The sequence below is a fragment of the Gambusia affinis genome, linkage group LG15 (genome assembly GCF_019740435.1).
Source record: "Gambusia affinis linkage group LG15, SWU_Gaff_1.0, whole genome shotgun sequence".
Lineage (NCBI taxonomy): Eukaryota > Metazoa > Chordata > Actinopteri > Cyprinodontiformes > Poeciliidae > Gambusia > Gambusia affinis.
This window is the reverse complement of record NC_057882.1, coordinates 22,679,950-22,704,908: the sequence shown is the minus strand read 5'-3', so window position 1 is coordinate 22,704,908 and position 24,959 is coordinate 22,679,950. Positions and strand designations below refer to the sequence as shown.

At 38.6% G+C, this 24,959-nt stretch overlaps 1 protein-coding gene across 2 annotated transcripts in view; it reads left to right on the top strand.

Annotated features, from left to right (window-relative positions):
- Window positions 1-24,959, top strand: part of LOC122844568 (transcription factor COE1-A-like) — a 99,626-nt gene that overhangs the window by 53,983 nt on the left and 20,684 nt on the right. For both annotated transcript variants that reach the window (XM_044140161.1, XM_044140160.1), the window contains exons 7-10: window positions 13,230-13,311; window positions 14,166-14,307; window positions 15,211-15,344; window positions 18,082-18,208. In XM_044140161.1, coding sequence (XP_043996096.1) covers window positions 13,230-13,311; window positions 14,166-14,307; window positions 15,211-15,344; window positions 18,082-18,208 — 485 coding nt within the window. The remainder of the gene's footprint in view (window positions 1-13,229; window positions 13,312-14,165; window positions 14,308-15,210; window positions 15,345-18,081; window positions 18,209-24,959) is intronic.

The following is a 24,959-nucleotide window of genomic DNA, read 5'->3' as shown; positions in this document are numbered from 1 at the left end:
ATCACACTTTTTTAAAGGAGCATTACATCATTTCTGACTTAATCTCCCATTACACTTGAAAAAAGAGCTGATTATGTGAAGAGCTTGTCATCTTTCTTCTCCTCCTCCTTCTCTCCACCCCTCCTCATCGTCTGCTTAATTGGTGGCCCATCAACCCGTTAATCAAATTACTTCTGAACCAAAATTGACAGTTTTCATTAATTATAAAGGATTATTCTAATTGCAATTCAAATTTATTCATTCACAACAGACGGCGCTCAGTAATATTTCAGTGAATTAGCATATTAAATGGAGTGCTTCTCGCATTAGGTATGGTAATGTATTCGTCTTTCCTTATTTGGGCTGCGTGAGCCATATGCGCACCACACGGGCAGTTTATATGTGTGTTGCGCATGCAGGTGAGGAACCTCGACGGCGTTTAATTTGTTTGACAAACGTTGCAGGAGTTAAATGCTTCAACCTGCCTCGAACTTCTCCCTCACCTCTGCTTATCTTCTTTCTGGCTCACTCCTTTCTTCCTCATCTGTACACATTCAGACCACAAATTAACCTTAAAGATCCCATCATCCTTCAGGAAACCACAGATTTTCCATCAGCTGCTCTCAGTACAGAGCTAAAGAGAATACTTCCAGAACATGTTGCTGTCTTTTTAATTGGGTCTCCTTTCACGTTTTTGATCCACCTTTGCATAAGATTGAAAGTGTTCCTGCTTGAGCCCTTGATTAAAAGTTAAAAACAATTGTGAAGATGAAAACACTCGCATAAGGAAGAGAACTGAACTATTACACTGACTGCTGGGTAGTGGGTGTAAATATTTTATGCCACCAAGATGTAGTGACTGAATTAAATGTCATCTCTTTAAATGACCCTGATGTCTAAATGAACGCCAATAATGTGTTGCACCTGCATAGAAATTTACCCAGTAGTGGGAATCAATTGGATGCTTTTATAGCATCTTCTTTTCTCCTTTTCTTATTATTTCTTACATCAGAACATTATGACTTACTTTATCATAACTGTACAAAAAGAAGTTCAATAAGTATATATACATCCACCCTTTAATTAACAAGAATCAAATATAGCTATATTCAGGCTACATTTTAGACTATAACATGCATTACACTGTATATTTGGCAGCATTTCAATCGTATTCAACCAGTCTTTGTGCCTGGACTATCTAAGCTGCAGCTTTCAGTTTAACAAAACAAATAAAAAGCAGAAAACTTAGATTTCTTCTTCTCTTAAAAAATCTCTAGTAATTATCATGTTTTAGAACCTACTCTGTGCATCCAGTGACAGTGAGTTTCTGCTACAGGCTTCCCCCATGCTCTTGCCAACTGCTTTTGATGTCCTAAAAGCAAAAGCCGCCCCTAAAGAATGTCTTCACCTCATGTGCATATTGGCCGTCAGGATGCTATGAGGAAGCCAGAATAATGTGGTGTAGAAAAAAATACCACAATTTTTCTTTTGTCTTGAATTGTCACACATCCAGCCTTTGTCATTTAACTGCACTTCAAGTTAAACTTATAGACCTAGGTTGTCTATAAAGTTGTAAGCCTATAGACCTACAACTTTACAGTTCTAAGTTATAACTTATGTTATCATAACTGTACACCATAACACATAGTTATGGTGTACAGTTATGACACCATAACTTACAGACACCTGATCTGTAACCAGGCCATCTGGTTATAGACCTGGGCACCATATGGTGCCCTGTAAACAGACCAGAGTTGTTTCCCCTCTTGATTTGAACGTTTGGTGCAAGCGAACCCTGGAGCTGACCGAACAACCAGACCGAGACCTACTTTTGGAGATGATCTCTGTCTGCTTCCAAACAAACTAGTGCAGTTCGCTTTGGTTGTAAGTATAGACCGACCTGGGGCCGAACCATCTACAGGAAACATACATGTTTTTGGACTTTGCAAGCCACTGTTGTCGGACATTAACGTAAAAATTAGCCTTTCTCTGCTGTTAACGCTGTTAATATATGTACTGATCACACTGAAACCACTACAAGCCCGCTTTTGTCCGACATTGTTAAAAAAATTAAATTATCACATCATGAGATCTGCAGTAGTTGAGCAGTTACTGTTATTATTATCTAATAACAGCACAGATGCACAGAACAGAAAAGCATCAAGCAGGACTTACAAAGTTGGTTTTTCCTGGATATGAGCGATGTCCTGCCCTCCGTTATTTCTGTCTAGTGGGAGCAATGATCGTCACCCACATGACTGTTTAAAAATTATAGTCTGCTTTCAAAAAAGCATAATGTAAAGGCAATCCGCACCAATTGAAAAAAAATGGACAGTTTTTTTGTCTGGACCAAATAAGCAGACTTCTGTGGTGTGAATACACACTTACTTAGCTTTAGCTTTCTTTTGTTTTTTTGTCCTTATGGGTATGTTTAGAAGTCAACAAAGAAATCACAATACGTATTATTTTTTTAACCATTTGTATAGAATCGCCAATCTACAGTTTCTGTTTATGGTGTACAAACACACGGGAATCCCAATCCCATTGACTGGATATGCAAACAATCAATAGAAAACCTGTTTGGCAACTGACAGATGACTTTCCCGACTGCTTGCAGGGCCCCCACGGCCATGCCGCCCTGGGCAGTAAGCAATATGGCCCCACAGTGTGCCTGATCAGAATAAGCACAAAATAACATGAGCAAGAATGTTTTTTTACTTGAAGGAGACACGGTTGAAATAGAAAAGAGCAAGATGAAAGAGTTTCAAGAAAAGTCAATGTATGCCCATCTCTCAGTGGGGAAGAGCTTTAAAAATGGTTTTCTCAATCAGCTTCACTTTAACTGAGAAATTCTCCCAGACTGTCAGTGTTTATGTGCGTGTACGTCTGTGTGGTTGAGTGAAAATGCCATCTTACAGGCAACGTGCTTAAGTGTGTGTTTGGGTGAATGAGTGATGGAGAGAGGATGAGACAGGAGGGGAAAAGAGGAAGAGGGTCCCTGTCAATATCACTTCCTTCATCCCTGTCCTCCTTGCTTCTGTTCCTTTACTCACCCTCTCACTCCATGAATTATTGCTATGACCAATGACAAAGGAACACACACACACAAAGACACACATTTAACAGATAGCTCTGTGAGTCGTGTTTGTCCTGTAAGACTCGGCTGCTGATGCTGCTTCTGTCTTGTAAGTTCACGAGTGTACAGGTATTTTGGAATGGTGCTTCTTTGGGGGTTTGGTTGTTTGTTTGATGTTGCTCAAATTTGTGCAGATAAACCAAGTAAAAAGAAAGAAAAAGGAGCAGGAGCTAGTGCTTCATATCGATCGGAAGCACGCTGTGTGTGTGTGTGTGTGTGTGTGTGTGTGTGTGTGTGTGTGTGTGTGTGTGTGTGCGTGTGTGTGTGTCAGTGTAAGTACATAGATGCTGTTCATGTTTGGCCAGGAGTAAGCGATGCTCCCTCTATCCTTCCTCCTCTGTCCTTCCTTCTACCTTTCCTCTCTTTTTTTCTGCTGCTCTCCCCAAATCAATCTCACTCATCTATAATTCAACAGTTTGCCTTCAGCCCTTAAAATATACACCGCAGTGACCTCCTCCTTCTGTCTATCCAGCACCTCATCTCTGCCTTCCCCCCCTTCTCTCCTGCCCCTTCCTCATTCTGCTGGTCCTCTGGTCAGTTAGATCATTTTTGAAGATCGGTTTATTGCAAGGCATCTTAACAGACAGTGTTTGTTAATTTATAACCAAAGGTCACTGAATTAGTTGGCATTGTTGTTCAACTCTCTTGTGGAGACAATTTTAATAAAGAGCAGGGATTCCCTAAGATTCATGCAAGAAACTCTGATAATGACTTTGTAAGTTCAGAAAGTGATGTTCTCATGAAAAAATTATATACACTGTCTGGCCACTTTCTTAAGTACTTTGCTAGTTCCTGGTTGCGGCATCTTTTGCCTCAAGAATTCCCTTCATTCTTTGTGTTTTTAGTGAGGTATCTGAAACATTCCTCAGATTTTGATCCATTTCATTTGAGCTGCAAAATATATTGATTTCCAGTCACTGCAATGTCAAAGTCATTGTACAAAATCCCTACATGGGTGCAGTATTTGGCCACTTTTTACTTGAGCCTCCCTTTCAAGTGTACATTCATGCTCTGTAATCCAATAATATATCTGAACAGTCTGATGGACAGTCGTTGTTGTTGATTACTATTAATTGTATTGCTTTTTGTTAAATATCTTTGAACATCCTACTTTGCTGGTTTTTAAGCTGTCTGAAAAATCATGTTTTTTGTCAATATCAATTAAAATCAGACCAAAATTGTAAAATGTCAAACTTAGCTGCACACAGACTTACTTAACTAAATGTTTACACATTAACACAGGTTATATCTCTACTTGCAGCAGCGATTAAAAGTTGCGTCTGACCCAGCCTTTCTGTTTACGTTTTGAGTCCTTCTTGGAGGGATTCATTGACTGAGCCATTGCTTCTAATACCTTCATGTTCACTCTATAAATGACAACGCAACTGAAGAGCTACTGCTTGGACTAATGATATGAACTCAGTTTTTCTTGGCATGGATTTTGCTACAGGCTCAAAGCTTATTTGTTTAGCTGCATTTCTCTTCTAGATGGAGCCATTAAAAAGTTACTGCTGTCATTAACACTTGACTTTTCTTGAACATGGTCAGTACTTCTCAACCAGTTCTTTTGAGTTTTTCTCTCTGCTCTGTCTTCTTAAGCCCTCTGCAGATGATGCTACAAAGTCATTAGCTTGAAGCAATCAACTGTGCACTATCACGTTTGTTCAGGAGGAGGCAATTGTATTTCCTTGCTTATATTTTGACATTACAAGCTACACTTCATTGCCTTACATTTGAATGGACTATATATTACTGTAAATAAACAGGATTTGTAAATTGCCTTGAGACAATGTTTGTTGGGAATAGTGCTGTAGAAATACATGAATTGAACTGAATTACTCAGTGAAATAGTTGCTTCATGTGCTCCCTTGTCAAACAAATGCTATCACAGACACCATTTCTTGTAACAATGATGCAATGAGACGACACTTGTGCGGGTCTGAAGCAGAGCTGAACATCTTAACCAGCTCAAGATGTTTTCCCTGAATGTCTCCCAGCCTGGGCGCAAGGAGCGGGACTGCTCACTGATATCACACACTCAGGCTAACACTTCTCTGCCCTGTGATGTCATTTAAATATGCAGAGCTGACAACAATGACAGCATTAATAGTAATGATGGCAATATGAAGCTAAGCCCTCATCATCATCATCATCACCATTAGCATATCTCTGGAGAGATGAGCTGTGATTGACAGCTAAGCTGGGTGCTTTTTGGGACTGCAGCTCAGCTATCAATTACCTCTGTGCATATCAACCATCATTATGTAAAATAACTTTGCTTCACTTGACTCCTCCGTTCTCTTAAGTCTTGTTCCTTCACATAACTCACCCAGCCCCCACTCTTCCTCCGCTGCCTTTTTTCTTTCTTCCTCTCTCCATTCGAGTCTCGGCCACTCTTCCCTCCACCTCCTATTTTTTGCCTTATTCTTTTGGCTCATCCAAATATAAGTGAATGCATTTTCTGCAGAGTTTATTTTCCCATTTTAAAGATGTTTATATGGACTTTTTTATAACATTAAAGTTACAATATGTAGTTTTCATGTGAAGGACCAATCAAGTGTTTGCCCTCTGAAAGAGAGGGAGGAAGAACGTTTTTTTTTTTTCTTTGTTTTTTATGATTCAGACATCATACAATTTTTTAAAATGTTAATAATGACATTTGATCACATTTAATTTAGTTTAATATTCAACAAACTAAAAGTATAACCCACACGGTGTCATCAACAAGCTGAATAAATTGTCACTGTAGTGAAGTTTTGAAATTACCGGTATGTAACATTTCACTAGTTGAAGTGATTAGAGGTTGCAAAACTCTCTCAACCTTATCTGATCCCATAATAATCCTGCAGCAGTAGTAAGGCTGCACACTCTCAAGTATGGCAATGACATCTTTGCCGACAACAAAATGTCTTATACATTCCCATCACTCAAACTTTAATTACTCATTATCTGGAAGCACACAATGTGTTCACTTCCTCTGCTGCCATTGCTGAAATGCATCCATAGGCAGACTCCACTTCTAAAACAGCGCAGAAAATTGACGTCAACTCCTCCTTCTGATTGCTGATTGGTCAGGTTGAAGCTCATCCTGAAAAATAAATCTCAAGTAAGTACCTTTTACCCTACTTAGGCAAAATCAGAGTTTTGCATTTCAGGAGGATATGTTTATCTGAAATGACGGTCTGAAATATTTAAGTGTGACAAAAGGCAAAAACAAAGCAAATCTGAAAGAGGGAATTACTTTTTCATGACACTATCTAAAATTGCATGTTGAGCTTAGTCAGCAGAGTTGGAATCCAAGTGAAAACAGGCCTTAGTGCTCTCTTGCTCAAGTTTTTGGGGTTACTGATGCATAAATTTAATTGGAAAATTGAGTTGTAATTGCCTCACAGTGTGAAAGAGTTTTTATTGTCAAATTTGATTGTCAAATCCTTTTTGATATATATATATATACATTTGTATTTTGTTTTACAATGTTAATTTTCTAACTTGTTAATTTTAATTTTGTTACTAAGTCATTGTACTCTGGAAATATTGGGTTTTACTTAACTGAACAAAAAATTTTAAAATTTATCAGATAATCGGAGTTCATTTTAAGATCTCTGAACATAAAAATCAATAAAAGATCAAAAGGAAATACTTGGACAACAACAAACATTAGGTAATTCTAAAAGTGTTAAGCATAAGCCAGCAATATATTTAATGAAGCTTTTGTCAGAAAAACAGAAAAGCTTTAGAAGGCAGATGTTTTGCTAAAGCCAAAATTTTCATTGAAGCCAAGCATCAGACTGTGAAAAGGTGGCTCCTTATTTGGCATTTCTGTCACAGAAACTGCACGCCTGAATATTTACTCATTCATCACAAATCAGATTGTCATCGCTGCGTTTAGGTTGTAGGATGGATCACCTTTGTTGCCACAGTTTGTGTAAAGAATCAAAAACAGAAGTACATGAAATGTTAAAAAAATCAGACCAGTTTTTTTTTCTTTCATTATTTCAAGCATGAAAAGAAAATCAAACCCAGTTTCAAACCCAAATTCAACAAAAATTGTTTAGTTTCTTAAAAGAACATCTTATTTCCAAACATGTGAACCAACCTCTTTCTCTGAATTAGTGTTACTTTTCTTTTTATCTGCAGTTGTCATTTTTATCCTTAAATCATGCCTGGAGCATTTAGAGGAACATCAATAACATATTCATATATTTAACTGGCAAAAACACAATTCTTTTAAACAACACAGTTAAAGAGCAAAGAAAAAGTACCTCTCCCACAGGAAGCAATACGTTATTACATTCCTATTGTAAACACAAGTCATTATGGCATTTCATAACCCTGTTTTTCTTTTAGCATAGTTGGCTTGGAGACACAAGGCTTATCTGATGTCATCACATTATACAATCAACTTTCAGTGTAAACAGGAAACAGGAAGTTAATCTCCGATGGATCAACAAACAAAGAGCAAAATGTGGACTACTCACTTTAGATGAATTTGCTATTTGAGATGACACGTATGTAAAATCACAATATTATGCATTCAGTGGGATTGTTTCAACTTTAAAAGGTTTAATCAGCTTTTAATCCTGGCAATGCTACTACAGATACAGAGAAACCAGGAGGTTGTATCAAACACAAACACCTTGTGGAAGATAAAATCATCATTCTGTCTGAAGGATTTGCCAAGAAACTTGGCAGGCAGGTGAAAAAAGACATTTTAAAAAACAGGGAGACAACAGAGATACAGAGGAGGCAGGAACAGCTAAAGCACTGATCTGTTGTTCAGTTTGTCTGCACAAACTGACTCTCTGCAATTTCTCCACCTGTCAGCAGCACCTCACCAGAATGCCGTCTCTGTGCATGTGTGTGTGTGTGTGTGTGTGTGTGTGTGTGCATGTGTGTGCGTGTGTGTGTGTGTCAGTTTTCGAGAGATTTTTCTCTTCCAAAGCAGGATTGTTATTCCTGGCTCAGTAAAGTAGCAGGTCTTTAGGGAATTAAGCGGACATACACATTCAGTCTTAGACACTCACACCTTTTTTATTTTTTTTAAGTAACTGAGCTGGAATTCCCCCTGCATTTCTCCACTGCCTTCTTGGTATTGTAACTGCTTAAAAGACAGCAGCATGGTCAAAACAAACTTCCATAATCCTTGTTTCTCCTTCACACACTCCATATATTCTTATACTTCCTCCTCACTGTGTATCCCGCTCTCTGTCTCTTTCTCTCTCTCAGGTCTGTGTTAGTCCTACATATTAAATATTAATGTCAGTTGTGCTCTGAGCCATAATTGCCATCTCAGCCTCTGAATAATGGATGTTTCTGTGCTGTGCACCGATACACCAAGGCTAACAGGATGAGAAAACAGCATCCAGTTGTTGTTGCTACATTTCTACAGCTAACGGACTCTATAACAGCAGCACAGGTGATTTTATTATCAGGACAAAATGGATACAGCTGACAAAGCAGTGGTTACCAGACCTCAAAAGTAACCTGCAATTTGTGAAAGGATCACAATAATATAACAAGCAGTTGATTCCTTAGATATCTTGGACATGCATATGTTCTACAATAAATCTGAACATGATCCTTTTAGTTTCCAAAAATTTATTTTATTGTGAAGGCAACTGTTGTTTCTTTATTTGAGTGGAAATATCAGAGACTATTGGTCAAGTGCTCAAAGAATCCTATAATCAACACTTTCTGTCAGTTTGAGACAATGAAGACTTTGGCAAAGTTTGCATTACTAAATCTACTCCTCAGTGAGCAGATGAGTTTTACACACAGACTTCTGTGGTGTTCAGGCTTTGTAGTACAAATTTCACAAAACAGAAATCTCTTCTAAAATATTCCTTATTTGCCAAAGGGTACAATTTAAATAATGTTGATGGTCTGACGACCTGCGATGTGCAGAAACTGTTAAATCAAGATTGAAAACATAACTGTACACTGCAGTGTTTTATTTTTAATTATCTCCCATGTTTTTATGCTGTTATGTAAAGTTTGTTCATGTATTGAATATATTTGGTATTTTTCCCTTCTTTCTTTATACAATTAAACAATTTTTTAACTTACAATCACAACATCCACGAGAGCCAAATAATTATTTTTTCTTGAATCAAAGATGTATGTGCTTCACTCGGTTCTGAACAGATGGGCTGTGTGTGTTTTTGTCCAGTTGGACTGGCCCTGGGTCAGCTCTCAAAGTGTGGTACTCACAATATACCAAAGGTCAACAGCGCTGTTATCACTTGAACATGATGGGGCGACGGGGTGGAGGAGCGAGCCACAAGATAAATGGGGACTGAACTCCCCTCCCCCTTCATCAGCCAGACTCTCATAATTGCCTCTTTTAATTGGGAGCCTCTTAACGACCAGGGACTGGACCAGCTAATCAATTCACACAAAGTGTCTGTGTGTGTCTGAATGGATGTCACTGTATGGCCTTTTTATAGCACAGTTGATTGGGCCATATGGGGTCAAGTGGATAAGGAAACGGGATACCCTTACAATGCATTAAGATCTAAAGGACATAGCCCAATATCAATGAGAGAAAACACTCACGGGAGAGTTGAGTCACCCATGAGTTGAGTTGAGTAGATTGGTAACCAATGATAAATAATTTGAATTATGAATTTGTTTAGTAATAGAAATTTCACCAGATTTTTTTATTATTTCAGTAATATTTTTATTGAAGCCAATCTCTACCATTCTGCAAAAATGATTTACCTTTTGATGCACAAAAGGTAAATATACCAGTAAGGGAAAGAGTTGAAAGACAGTGAAACCTTACAACATAACCATATTATATAGTTATGTTGGCATATAGTATATCAACATAACAACACCGTTATGGCTCTTGCAGATTGAATGTAAGGCTTAGGTTCTACGGAAACCTCAAAGTTTGTTTCTGGCAGCAGTGAGCTCCTAAAACCAACATGCCAATGAGAAAATCAAGATTTTGATCAGACATCTCAGAGACAAGACAGATAATCACAATATCAAGGTCTCATTCACACACTTCTGTAAATCCTCATGTAGGCTTTAACTAACACTGGAATTTACTTTTTTGTGTTGCCTCATGTTAATGGCTCCAGTAGATGTTTTGTAGTGCATGTTAAAAGCCTGCCAGGCTATGCATTGTTCTTGCAGTTGTTCTAGTAAAGCAAGATTCATTAGAGAACATTAGTAAACAAACCGCATCATGAGGTCAAGGAACACAGTAGACAAGTCAGGGATACAGTTGGGAAAGAGAATAATACATGGATAGGTTGTAAAATAATATCTCAAGCTTGAAACGTCTCATAAAGCACATTACAATCCATCGTCTTAATACAGAAAGAAACAAATCAAGACATGGCCATCCACCTAAACTGAGACAAGCAGATTGTTATTTAGAGAAGCAGCCAAGAGGCCAGCGTTTAGCTGTACTGGCTGATTTTCACAGCTCAAGTGGAACGATATGTCAACAGGGAAGTTATTGGTCTCAGTTCACATATCTGGCCTTTATGGAAAAGTGAAAACAATAACTTTCTCATTCAAAAGAAAGACATGTGAAGTCCTGTGTAAAAGTTGACATATTTGAAACAAGGTGCTCTGGTTTTTGGCAAATTAAAGGCTGCATGAAGAACACTTTGCTGTAAACAGTCATCAAACTGTTTGACTTTCTGGGGTTTTCGTACATCCTGTTACTGTCAGTTGTATGTCAGCTTTCACCAGTTAATTAAAAACCAAAGAAGTACCAAAACCAGTGCTAAAATTGGTATTATAGTTAAATATGGAAAATTCCAACTGTAGTTGTTTTTGTTTTTGTAGATCCTAGGACATGATGATCATGTCAAGAGAAAATGTATTAGTGTTTTTATTATTATATTATCAAGTTTTTTTTACAACTATGTTCGACATTTTAGTTCATATTTACTGTAACCATCTCAAGCAGAAGACTTTCTCTTAGAGCTGAACTTTTCCTACTGCTCCGATTCTAGCATGTATTAGAAACATGAACTAGTGAGTGTGCGAACTTCCCAGTCGCCTTCTTTTACACACAGATCTACAATAGAAGGGTCAGCCGAGGTGGCCATGTTAACGCCATGCTAGTGTTGTGAGGAGGACTAGACAGTGAGAGGTCAGCTGGGGTCATCGTGGCTGTCCTCCGCTGTGATAGGCTGTCACCCAGGGGTGAGAGGTCAGTATAATTAGGCATTCAGGATCCCAGCACTACTGTTCTAACGAAGCCTGAGCTCGTTAATGCAGAGTTTTACACCCGGACCTGCCACTGAGCTTCGCTGCACCGTCACACACATACAAGCTGAGTGCATGTTTGCACATGCACATGATCGCACACCTCTGCTTTATTCTGTCGGTCCAACCCAAAGGCTGTCATATTTATAACATTAAAGCACTGGGCTCGGTCACGAGGGAATGGAGATGTTACGGAAATATTAAAATCTTAAAAGTTGAAAAAAATTTTATGGAACCCCAAATAATAGAGTAAAAGTGCAATCCTAGTTAAAGTGAAGCCTAACATATAAATTTATTGTTTCGTCAGTCATATTCACTTTTTCCTTGATATCTTCTTATGCTTTTGTTGTGGGTCATTCTTTAATATCCTTCATAGATGTTAGAAAATACCTAACTGTGATGCATGGTAAAGACTGACTATGCACTCAAAATGTGTTTGAATTCAGTGTAAATATTTCTGTGATTATTGTTGCTTGAACATGGAGATGTGCGTGTTGATGCCTCTGCCATGGTGGCCAGCTGGTTCACATTGTCCACCGCCATCTGTGAGTTTGATTTACTCTGTAAAACAGATTAATAAACATGTGGTTCTGTTTCAAATGGCCAGAGTTACCCAAGAGTACATGTTTCATGTCTGTACAGCAGAGTTAATATGTAGCGATCACCTTCAGAGTAAAAACTTTCAGATATGTCATGAGATCTTTGTCCGTGCTGACAAAGATCAGCACGAACAATTGATGGATAAAAATCCATCAAAACAAACAGCGAAATAAAAAAACTTCTATAGAGAGAGGTTTGTAATGTAAGTCACATCTTCGACAGCCTATATGCACAACACACTTTTTGGATGTATATTTGTGAGAAAATTAAAACTGGGAAAAGGAATTATTAATTGGGCTGCACAGTGGCGCAGTTGGTAGAGCTGTTGCCTTGCAGCAAGAAGGTCCTGGGTTCGATTCCCGGCCCGGGGTCTTTTTGCATGGAGTTTGCATGTTCTCCCTGTGCATGGTGGGTTCTCTCCGGGTTCTCCGGCTTCCTCCCACAGTCCAAAAACATGACTGTCAGGTTAATTGGGCTCTCTAAATTCTCCCTAGGTGTGAGTGTGTGTGTGTGAATGTGTGAATGGTTGTTTGTCTTGTATGTCTCTGTGTTGCCCTGCGACAGACTGGCGACCTGTCCAGGGTGACCCCGCCTCTCGCCCGGAACGCAGCTGGAGAGGAACCAGCAACCCTCCCGACCCCATTAGGGAAGAAGGGTGTAAGAAAATGGATGGATGGATGGATGGAATTATTAATTTGCTTTTCACAAAAAATCTGAAACATGTCTCTCATCTAAAAATCCAAATAAAATAATGGCAGATGTGATAAACAAAATGTAAGAGTTTAGCTGGTTTTTATAGTTTTGCAGGAAACTGTGGTTATAATTATAAATATTCAGCAACTATAGGATTATATATATAAATATAATAAAAAGTAAGGAAAGCAGGAAGCTTTGTTTAGTGAAACAAGCCTTTCACAGTTTTTGTGCTTTTACACTCATAAAACTTGAATGTAAGATGTTCTCAAATTTGAATTTTCTCATGTCATGCAATTTTTCTAGGTTTTTCTCAGATTTGCTCCTATTCATTTTTTTAAGCCATAATCCATTGCCTTTATTTGCCATTTCAAAGTAGCTCCTACTTTGAAATGGCAAATAAGAACTAAAACAAAGTAAATTTTACAAGGAGATTCATTCTCAGTTCCAGGAACTCTAAAAAATGTATTTCATTCTCTCTCTTTTCCTTCTTTGCATATGTTTGAGACTGTGATCCTTAAGGGAAAAATAATGTTGTTTATCTTCACTGTTAAGCATATTTTGTGCTTTTCCTTCTTTGTCTCAACAGATTTTTCCTTAAATTTTTCCTCAAGTGCAACCAGAACTGCTTAAAGAACGCTGGGAACCCAAGAGACATGAGAAGGTTCCAGGTACAAGCCTTCTTTGTCTTTGTCTGGCTTTTTTTGCCCTCCCTGCCTTGTTTACAATGGACATAACACATAATAATATACATAAATTTATGACTGTCACAACACATAAGCACAGGAATGTGTGTAAGTAAATAAGCCATCAGTGCCTTTACAGGAAGCTGGAGTTCCTGACCCCTGACTAGTCATAACATAAATATACCCACAAATCAGGGAGACAGAAGGGAGGGGGATGGGGAGTAGGATAAAGAAATGAGGTGAGGGATTGTGGGTAAGATTTAAGACAGTGCAGTCATTATTATTTCCTTATCTTCATGGCTGCAACACAATCAGGAAGACACCACTTGGGGTTGAGTGGATATATGCGATGCCCAGAAGATACTGATAGATTTATTACCATGTACATTTGTGTGTGTGAGAGGGAAGTTTTATGTGTGTGTGTAGGGGAGTGAGACAGACCAGGAAGAGTCAAACAGTAGCAAGTGTGTGACCGTATCTGCACCTCTAATTGTGCAGCTCTATTGTAGTGGAACCAGAAAAAGACAGCTCTGTTTCCCTGGGAGATAATTAAAGGCTGGACCCATCATGAACACACATACACAAACCTGCAGCCACAGAGACTTAGTGTGTACTGAGAGTGATGGTAATAGCAGTGATAACTGGTTACATTTAAGGAGCTTTTCACAGCTTAATGCTTTAAACTCTTCTTTGCGACAATCTGTTGACTTTCAATGTTCTCTTTTTTTGTCCTCTCCTCACTTCTCACCTCTTTCCTCTCTCCTATGTATTTTTTCTTTGCTCCCTTTTATGATCCCCTGCTCTTTTATCCCCTCATCCCACCCTCTGCTTTTCCCTAGGTGGTTGTGTCAACTACAGTGAGCGTGGAGGGACATGTCCTGGCAGTTTCTGACAATATGTTTGTCCACAACAACTCAAAACACGGTCGGCGGGCCCGCAGACTCGACCCCGTGGAGGGAACCCCATCTTACCTAGAACATGGTAACACCAGCCTGCGTGTGTGTGTGTGTGCATGAGTGTGTGTGTGAGCAGCATGGCCGCCAGATGGTTGATGGTTTAATCCTATCAGGTGATTCCTGCCCCTCCATCTGGCTAATCCAATTTACAGCATACACAGTGCATGGTGTGCTGCTGTGCATGTGTGTGTTTCTAGTCTAATATCATTATACACTTTTTCTCATGAACAAACCCAGACTCAGAGCTGTTGTAATTCAGCTGAATGCTGATAATCGCACACTTACATTAGAGTGAGAGCTGGTTTTTGACAGACAGGCAGACTTTTGCTGTTATCCTTTGGGATTAGATCAAATATGCTTGAATTAACAATAGTCAGAATTAAAACTACATCAAGCTGACTGTATCTGTTTTGTTTGAAGTAATATGAGGCACGTTGAACCATCTGTGAGTGTTTTTATATCAGCTAAAATCTCACGTCAGTCAAACTTTGGAATAAACAAAGACTCTAGGTCTTGTCCTCACCGCCTTGGACATTTATAAAATGTTTACGTTTTATCCAAATGAATCCACATGATTCATGACAACACAAATAATTAAAGAATGATTTAATTAAACATTCTGGTTGAGCAGATTTTTCAACACACTGACTTGTATATAGAGCAACTTCTTATAATATAGTTCTTAAAGTGAATTCGGAATTGGCTTAAATCTGTATTGGTTGATGAAAACTTAAAAAAAACGACCATTGCTTGCCGTATTAAAATTAAATGCTGTTCAAAAGGTTTCTATCTCGTATTTTTAATGCATTATGCTCTGTCAGGAGAAGTAAAATGTTTTTCATAAAAGTGAAACAATTTTACAACTATTTATTTTCAGAAGCATGTTAGATTAAATGATGTGTCATTGTTTAAAATGTTTTCCCTCCAGGAGCAGCTCCCTGCATTAAGGCCATCAGTCCCAGCGAGGGGTGGACTACAGGGGGCGCTACAGTCATCATCATAGGAGACAACTTTTTTGACGGCCTCCAAGTTATCTTTGGTACCATGCTGGTTTGGAGCGAGGTCAGTTCATCAGTCTGACTGCTTTGTTTCAGCCTTTTAGCTGTGAACTCCAGTCATTGCTCTGTCGGAAGTCATTTAATGTGAATACATGCTTTTCTCCATCGTCTGGCTCTTAATTGTGTGTGATCAAGAGAGAGAGACAGTGAGTGAGAGAGAGAGAGAGAGAGAGAGAGAGGGATGGGGAGTGTGTGTGTGTGTGTGTGTGTGTTAATGTTTCTCTAAATGATGTTTACCTCTCTAATGAGTCCCTACCAACCAGAGACCACCGCCCTTCTCTACCTTCCTCACCCTTGCTCTCTCTCCCTCTTTATTTCAGAGCACAGATCAAATCAGTACATGTTGATAGCCATTGACTGAATACTCATACACACACACACACACACGCACACACACGCACACGCATACATAGAGCTCACTATCACAGTTTTCCCCACTCCTCTACAAAATGTTTATTTGTCTTCTGACTCCACTCACGGTGTGTGCCGAGTGATCGTGGCTGCCGTCCAACAACAACAGTGTCTCTGTACAGTTGTGTGTGTGTGTATGCGTGCGTGTGTGTGTGTACATACAGGAATGGGTTTGTGTGCGTGTGCATATGTGTGTGTCTATTAAGGGCTAAGGGGTTTGTTTACAGTGTTGAGAGCTGCACTTGCGCACACTAACATGTGTACAGAGTCTCAGTTCAAACTGACTCAGCTCTCTGAGCGTTCCTCAGGCGGTATTCAAAGGGATGTTTGGCAGACGAATGTTTCATTTGCACTCAACCTGGTTATTGATTCCGAGGCAGGAAAACACAGTCGGGCTACATCAGTGTGTGGGATATTGTTGCACATTTGCCAGTTTTTATTCATCTGTTTCCTACCTGTAGATTTCTCACTGAGTTTGTGACTGCACTCAACTTTTCTATTCCCTTTTGAATATTTTAGCTTTTGTCATGAGCAAAAATCTTCGAGCTGGAAGTTCTGCTGGGCCACAAAAGTTGAAAATACTTTTACATTAAATCTGTATGTCTTTATGCCCTTTTCGTCTTTTTCGCCTGTATTGATTAAAACTAAAATAGTAAAAAAGGAAACAATTGTCAACCACATTTGCATCATTCTTCTGCATTAGCGCTGAAACTGTTTGTTTGGGGTTCAGTTTTAAGTTAATAAATGCACCCGCCAATCTACAGTTAAATCAAAATGAATGCAGAAAACATGGTTATTAGAAAATAAATACCTTATTTTGTGCCAAACACTTTCTATTTTAAGAAGTTTTAATTTTTGTCAGTGACTTCTTGACCTAAAATACTAATAATCATTTAAAAAACTGTCCAAATTTTCATCATTATTACATTAATTAACACTTGATGCTCAAGAAAACTATTCCGTAAATGCCCCACCAGCTACACTTTCTTGCCTATTTTTTTAAGGTAGTTTTTAGGATGCAACAAAATCATGAGTTCAGTGGAAAACTGGCTGCCAGCAGGCATTTTGGTGGTGCAATTGCAACACAACTACCAGATTATATACAGTACATCAAGTATCACACAAGCACAGAACCCCTTATACAAGAAAGGTTTTCCCTTCCAGGATGATGTGCAGAAGCTGTTCAGGTCATTTTTTGATTTAATCAAGATCATTTTTGTACAGTTTATGTTTTATTTACTTTGTATACATATGTGTCTCTTTCTAAATAAAAAAAAAGCTAGAGCAACAATGGTTTCTGTAGGGCCTTGAAGAGATCTTTTAAGGCAAACCAAGAAATTAGTCCTCTTGATTTGAATATGAAAGTTTAAGACTAATTTGATCTCCAAACCTTCAGGGTGATATCGTAGATATTCAATATTGTGTTACCAGAATATCAGGATCCTGGCACCAGCCTGCTTAGAGATTAATTGTAAATTGTAAATGATGTGTGTCTCATGCATTTGGTGTCATCTGAGACTTTACAGCAGGGCTGCCCACACGACCATGTTCTCACGCTTAGACCAAACTTGCAATGCCCCCAACAAATGATTGTAATGCTCTTGGAAGCCAAGCAGCTGGACATCCTGTGCTGCCCATGTTCTGGCTACAACTGAAGGAATTTCACAAAGCTACTCAAAAGATCCAACATCTCTACATCAGTGAAACAAAGCCACACTCGTTCCCATTACACAGAGAACAGTATGAACTGGGACCCTCGTAAACAAAACTCCCACGTCAGCAAAAACGTTTACACCTCCAAATTGCACATATAGGGTGGTTGCTTACAGACTGAGGGAAGTTGTTATTCACATTGATGATTAAATGCTAGATGTAGCTGTTACTCTACCAAAAATAAAACTTATGGATCATATTTGGCAAGATGGGAAAAGACTTTGGATTCACAAAAGATCCCCCCCTAAGATGCTCATCAAAATCTGTGCACAGAGACTTGTTTCATATAAAAAGTCCTGTGCAAGATGACAGACTCAGCAGTGTTCATACCTGCATCCTCTAATGCCACTGATAAGCATTAGAGGATGCAGTTAAGGTGTTAAGGTGAGGCTGAAGCTGATGGTTCAGAAACCTCCAGTATAAATAGGGTTATTCTGTTGATTGGAAACATCCTAGTGAAGCTTTGATAACCGTAGTGGTAACATTGCAAAGGAGGCATTTAAACAAATTTGTCAGCTTCAGTTGTCCATGACTCAAACACTTAAAACTCGAGATTTGAAATGTTGATGTTCACATTTGGTCTTTGTTCACTTGCTCTTTTTTTCCTTGTCCTGCAGCTGATTACGCCACATGCCATTCGGGTGCAGACACCTCCCAGACACATCCCTGGGGTCGTAGAGGTCACTCTATCTTACAAGTCCAAACAGTTCTGCAAAGGCACACCAGGAAGGTTCATATACACCGGTAAGTCCAAAGAAGACAGTACAAGCACTTTTACAAAGGCTGCTGACTGAATGACGTTTAACTTCTAGGTTCAGAGTTGCTTGTTGGAAATGCGATCTTGCGTTTGTATTGGAGAAATGTGTGTGTATTTCGTATGTGTGTGTCTGAATGCCATCTCTGAGCTGCAGTTCACTCTCAGGCCAGACAGTGTTGAACTAATGACTGCAGATTAGTCAACATTAACGACCCACACTCGTTAGAATGTTGCCATAATCAGAGGCTCGTTAAAAACCAGCTACAATTAAACAGTCTGCTCTTTATATGCCTGCATGCTGAAACTATTAGTGAAATCATCCAGAACACCCAGTTTACTAACACACACATTCACACACGCCAACACACATGCAGCATCCACAAACTGCACACAATGTTGAAAAGGAGTGTGTGACGTCTGAGTGGATTGTTCACTGTGAATGAGTGTTTTCCTGCTGAACTGAGTGACGACGGGGAAGGAGAGGAAGAAAGCTTGTGTGTGTTAGTCTTTTTTAAAAGTATACCTGGAAATGAACGGAGGTGATGTTATGTCTGGTATTGATCCGCTGCTCAACATGGCTCCAACACACCATAATGATGACGTCAACAGGGGGGAGAAAGGAAGTATTTGCTGCTGTATAGACACTTTGAGGCAGTGGAAATTTAATGACTCCATCTATTAGCTAAAGATAAGGATTTAAACCTGATCAATAAGGATGACGTGTTAAGTAGTAATGACATTAGTTTTATAATAAATAGTCTGCTTTCTTGTGTAAAATTTGGAAGAAATAATATTTCTTTTCAAACTATATTCCTAGTATTTTCATAGTTTATTTTTTCTGTTGATTATAAAGATCAACTGAGCTCAACATTGTGGCTGATTTCCGATCTTTTGTTTTTGTCAGGTTTTGTCCTGCTGGTCCACATTTCATCCTGTTCTGTTCTTAGTTTAAGAACTAAATTATAACAAATTATCAGAACATCACTGAGTAAGTAATTTTTATTAGCATTCCTGCTGTGAGTGGTCATTTCAGTCTGAGGCCAATTTCTCTGCATACTTTAAATTGATTGTCTTGGTTTGTTTTAGCTATAATAACCAGTAATCATAATATAGATAACATACGTTCTGAAAACACTTAGGATGTAATTTATAAGGCAAAGGTAGAAAAACTGAAATGTTTATCAAATACAGTATTAATGTTGTGATGACACATAGATATTCTTTTTGTTTCTAGGGTTGTTTCTAAACTGATCCTAACTTATGAATTAGAGTTAGTCTAATCTTGTGCACAAAGTATGTCAAAAAAACAAATCCTGAGAGACCTGCTAAACTTTAAGTAATACATAGTTTTTTTATAGAGAACTAAGCCACATGTCAGACCTAGGTCACAAATTCAGTGGTTTTAAACTTTATAACTTTAAACAAATCAAATTAACAATGAGACTATTGGGAGATACAATATTTGGAAAACATTCAGATGGAATTTTCTCATTTAATGTTGCAAAGACAATCTGATTTGTGATTGACCCAGATTTGTTGTCAAACTTCCAGTTTCATTTTGACATTTCAGTAAAACTTATATTGGATTTTGGCATTGGGGGCAGTGAAATTCCATTTAACGGGCTAAATATATTACCTGCACACAAAATATTAATGCATGGTATGTAATATATTACAGACAGCCAAATATTGAATGTAGGCAGCCTTATGGGATTGCTGTATTGCATACAGTGATGCTGCAATGACAGTTTGATACATTGTCCCTCTTAAAAACTGTGTAGATTTGAACTATTGAGGTTCTAAAATATTTTATATACCAAGCTAAGGTTTTAAAGCTCTGTCCCACAAATGCTGTTGCCGTTTCATTTCCTGCAATATAAATCTCCTGCAGTTCTTGTCCATTCTAACATCCAGCTGAGTTTCTGGAAACACGTTGAAGGTTTGTTTACAATTTACCCCAAGACTTGATCGAGAAAGCTTTACATACTGAAACAATTGTGCTTATAATGAGGCCAAATACTTGTGATAAAACTTGTTTAAATACAAATGTGTATAAATAACACATTTAAAGCAAGAAAGTTCTATGGCTTTGCATTGGAAAAAATACAAAAGCTGTTCAGAACTTTATTAGGTTTGACTAATGTTATGTTGAGAAAGACATAAAGTATCCATTATTTATTAAGAATGGAATAAATCATTTATGTATTTATTTATGTATAAATAACAGTCATTTCATATCAGAAACAAAGTTCTTGGTTCTTGAATATAATTTTATATCAAAATCTTCCAAATTTTGGGCTTAATTGTATCTTTCCCTATTGTTTCTTGGAGGTATAATTATGAGAAATACAATAGAGGCTAATTTATCTTAGCTGCTCTACAAAAAGGGAAAGACAAGAGATTGTTGTTGTTTCTCTTTCTTCATAAGTCAGGATCTTGCCACAAAGAAGTGAGGAGAATTATAGAGAAAGTAGCAATCATTGAGTAGCATAAAGAGCCATTTATTCCCATGTTTTTGTATACATTTGTATTTATTGTCTTCAGGGTTGTGTTTTTGTAGAGGGTTCTGTAGCTCCACCACTTGTCGATATTAAATACCAGCAGTGATTCCAGAGATGGAGCAGAACTGAAACAATGTTTCAGTTGGATGATGCTGTAATTTTTGTTTTGCTAGCAGTGTGAAATGGTTTTAAACGGTGCTTTCTCAAAACTTGCATGTGTGCCTGCTTTAGTGTTATTCTTCTAAAACATTTTTAGACCAACCCTGGGGCTAACCAGCAGGTAATTGGTCCATCTGGCATCCAACTCCTTTTTCTATTGGACGGGGGTGACCCCTGGTGACCTGGCGATTGGCTGATCGCTTCAACATGCGACCCAGGAAACACGATCCGTTACTACGGTTGCATGACCCCGCCTCAAGGTTGACTTGTCTCAGGAAGGTCCTGGCAGTGAAAGCTGATTGGCTACTTGTGGTTTTTCAGTCCTCTTGCTGTGGTTGCCTCTGGGTGTGAGGGCTGCACCATTTAACATGCTCACGGTCACACACACATGTGAAATGCAAGCCTGAACGCCACACTAGCAGGGTCATGTCTTACACAACTTACCACACACACTTTCAAACAGGGGCAGGAGTTGAAAGTAATTGTAAATCAGACTGATACTAGAGAAAGATGGTGAGTAGTCTGGTTAACAGATGGTCCTCCACATTGAAACAGTCCATACACACACACATAAATATGGTGCCGTATGGCTGCTTCATCCGCCTGATGGGAAAAATTAACATTCTCCACATCACACACTGCTGTAAACACACTCAACGGTGCAAAGTGACAATCAATAAATGCTTACACTTGCCAACATTAACACAGATAAAGGAAACAGAGCCGCGATAGGAAATCTAAAGCTAGCTCATGGACAGGAAACTTTGAGCAAAGCACATCAAACTTTGGGAAAAAATGTTCTTTCTTTCTCTTTTTCAAACATTTGAGTTTCACTTTTGCTGTCTTAAAGGGAGACAATAAGAAGCTGAAGTGTAGTAAAAGAGATGCAGCGCCAGAAAGACATATGGACTTTTAAAACCAGATTGTAAAGTATTGATCCCCTCATAAGTAGATCACACATACAGTACAGTGCTACACGCATGCAGATACACACATGTACAACTGCGTAGAGACGGTGAGCTCAGGAGAAAGAGATCTCATCTCATAAGGGGAAGAATGAAGCAATAATTCAGTGGTATTGAACTGCTGGCTGGCCAGAGAATCAATATCACCACACCTCCTCTTCGTTTCCTCCTCCTCCTTCTGCTCTTTTTACATCAGTCCTCTTTGTCCTTTCACCCACCCAGTTTTAGCCTTTGCCTTTTCCCTCCCTTTTTCCCCCCCATCTGTGGATTCCTTTGTTTCAGTATTCCCAAAAGATGAGAAAAACACAATTGTATTGAAGCTGATCGCAAAATATTTCAGATTTCACCTTTTTTTTTGCCATTATTCCCCTCTTTTCTTTATTTTCTCTCTCTCCTCCGTTCACATTTCATGGTGGAGCAACACTGGATGGTCTGTCCTCATGAAACTTCTATGAGTATTGATCTGATGGCGGCTCTGGACTCTGAGGGAAAGAACAAGGCTGAAGGAGGAGGAGGTGGAGGAGTGATGGCTGAGCGGATGGATGGGTGAAAGTGGCAGAAGGTGTAGTTAGTGAGAAGGAGGAGGGAGGAGATGAAGCAGAAGACAGGGATGATGGGGGGGAGGTAAAGCAGAGCTGGAGGGATTCGTGCTGAGAAGGTTTCAGGGGAGCAGCAGGGAGGCAGAATTAGTGAGATGAGACAGGTTCAGGTTTCAGTGTCATTCGCTCTGATGAAGTGTTTATGTTGTGTTTTTGTGAACAATGTGCCACGACAACATATTTATGGCTGATTTTATGTGTTCTGCCGGAGCAGTTCTTGCTAAACAAAACAATAAATTTTACTCTGAAAAACATCTGCTTTTCGTTTGTCCAAATCTGGAAAGTAAGCACTGCTCATTAAAACTTGGGGGGAGTATAATAAGAGTTTAGGGTACATGGGTTAGGATTTCAATGGACAGAATGCCTTTGGTGGCTTTACTTGCACTTTTTAAAACTGATACTTAATGAACTCGACAACTTCTGCTGATCTGACACTGATTCTGTTTTTGTACAAATCCTTGGATGGAATATGACCCTAAGTCTGCAGTCAGTGCTTTGCATGAGCATTCATACCTTTATCATGATCTATGTCATAGACAAATAAGGCATTTTCTCAAAGATCAATATCTGAAAAGTGTGGTGTGCATATGTAACCAGCCCTCAGGACCACCACCTTTAACTACAGTTACAACTTTATGTGGTTTTGGCGTTTTTGTTTTGTTTTGTTTTTTTAACGACGGTCCTCTTGGCTGCTGATTATTGTTCTTATTTTGTAATCAAATTAGTTGGATTGCCACATCTTGGTTTGTTCATTATGTTATAAATATTGTTTTATAAACTAACTGTGATTTAAACTTTCTCCCCAAATTTCTCCTTGACCTGTCCTCAGTGTCTCTTGGTCTTCATGATGCTGTTTGCTCCTGAATGTTCTCCAGTAAACCTCTGAGACCTTCAGAGAATCTGTGAATTGATATATAAATAGCATACAGGTGGAGTCTGCTTTGTAATTAAGAAGACTGGCGGATTTTATTTTGGGGTATTAAAATATAGAGGGTTAAATATAAAGGCATAGCACACGTGTCTTTTCCCTCCACTTTACAATTCTTGGCCACTTTGTGTTGCTCTACCGCATAAAATCCTCATCAAAAACATTAAAGTTTGTGGGAAAAGTTATGAATTCATTTTAAATCCATTCACAAACATTCACACATCATTTTGTTCTTAAAGAAATATTGTTCCATTATTAATGAGACAGTCTGAGATGCTTAAATCATCACAACTAATCTGAGCTGCGCTGTGATGTGATGTGATGTATGCGCTTATCTCTATGTCTGTGTGTTTGTGTGTGCCATATTAGTGCTGGCATCGGTTAAACGTCTCCAGAGATGCTCAGAGAGAGGATCTGACACTGGCAGTTGGTTGTGACAGTTGATATCCCGCCGACTGTTAGGCAGCTGTTTTTCTAATTTTTTGTTTTCCCTCAACCATGACTGCATGCTCTTTTTCTGTCTTGTTTTTGTCTGTCTTCCAAAGTTCTTCCTCTTTACTCCTTTCCACACCCTTCTTCTCTAACTCGCATCACTCTCTTTTGGTCTGTTTCTGTTAGAAACACTTCTCTCTTTAATTAAAACAAAGCAATCTGGATGGTTATGTTTAAAACAATCAACATTCAGTACAATAAGACAAAGTTTTTGCAGGGTTTGATGTATTTAAATAAGTCAGTGTGTTCACATGCAGTTCATTAAAACCAAGAGAACAAGATAATTCAAGAAAATACAACAATGTTTTAGGATGCAACATGTCAGAAAACAAGATGGTGAACTAAAACAAGAAGACAAAAAGCAGAGAAAAGGTGAAGACAGTATCAGCATTTTATTGATTGTTGAAATGTCACTGAAAACCCAAGTTTTATGGGTTCAACAAATTAGTGTTTGTGGAACACTAATTTGACATGAAAGGGACAGGAAAAACATCAAACCCAGAACGACGACTTCCAGGACTATATGCACACTGTGCAGCCACCCAGTGGTCCATTCAGAACCTACTTCAACAGAGTAATCTACTTGATTCTGGCTTCTCATTCTGAAAGAATGCTTTCAGACAACTTGGTATGACAACTTCCTACCAAGACAGAGATTGCATTATCTTAAGGTTTCTATATTAAGATTAAATTAGAAGGTTGTTCCTCTTGGTTAAATCTGCAGTTTCTGTTCTTCTTTTCCCTCATGTAAGTCTTTTTTCTTCCTACCCAGACTCACCCTTTTCTACCTCTAATTCATGTCCACATAATTACCACCAATAAATCACAAAATCCTAATGTGCCCAAAGGGCTTCCTTTAAGCAAATAGAAATGCTGTCCACAACAGCTTAACATCTGGACCAAAGCTCATGATTTATAAAGTAATGTTGTGAACAATTTAGGTGGTTGAGAACATAACAGAAACCAGAAACTTGGGTGTGATGTGTGAATAACACAGACATATCTAAAACACACATACTAAAAGAAGTTGCACAACAAGCAAAGGACATTCATCTGCAAGTAATTTATCAGTGCTTGCTGTGGAAAGTACCAAA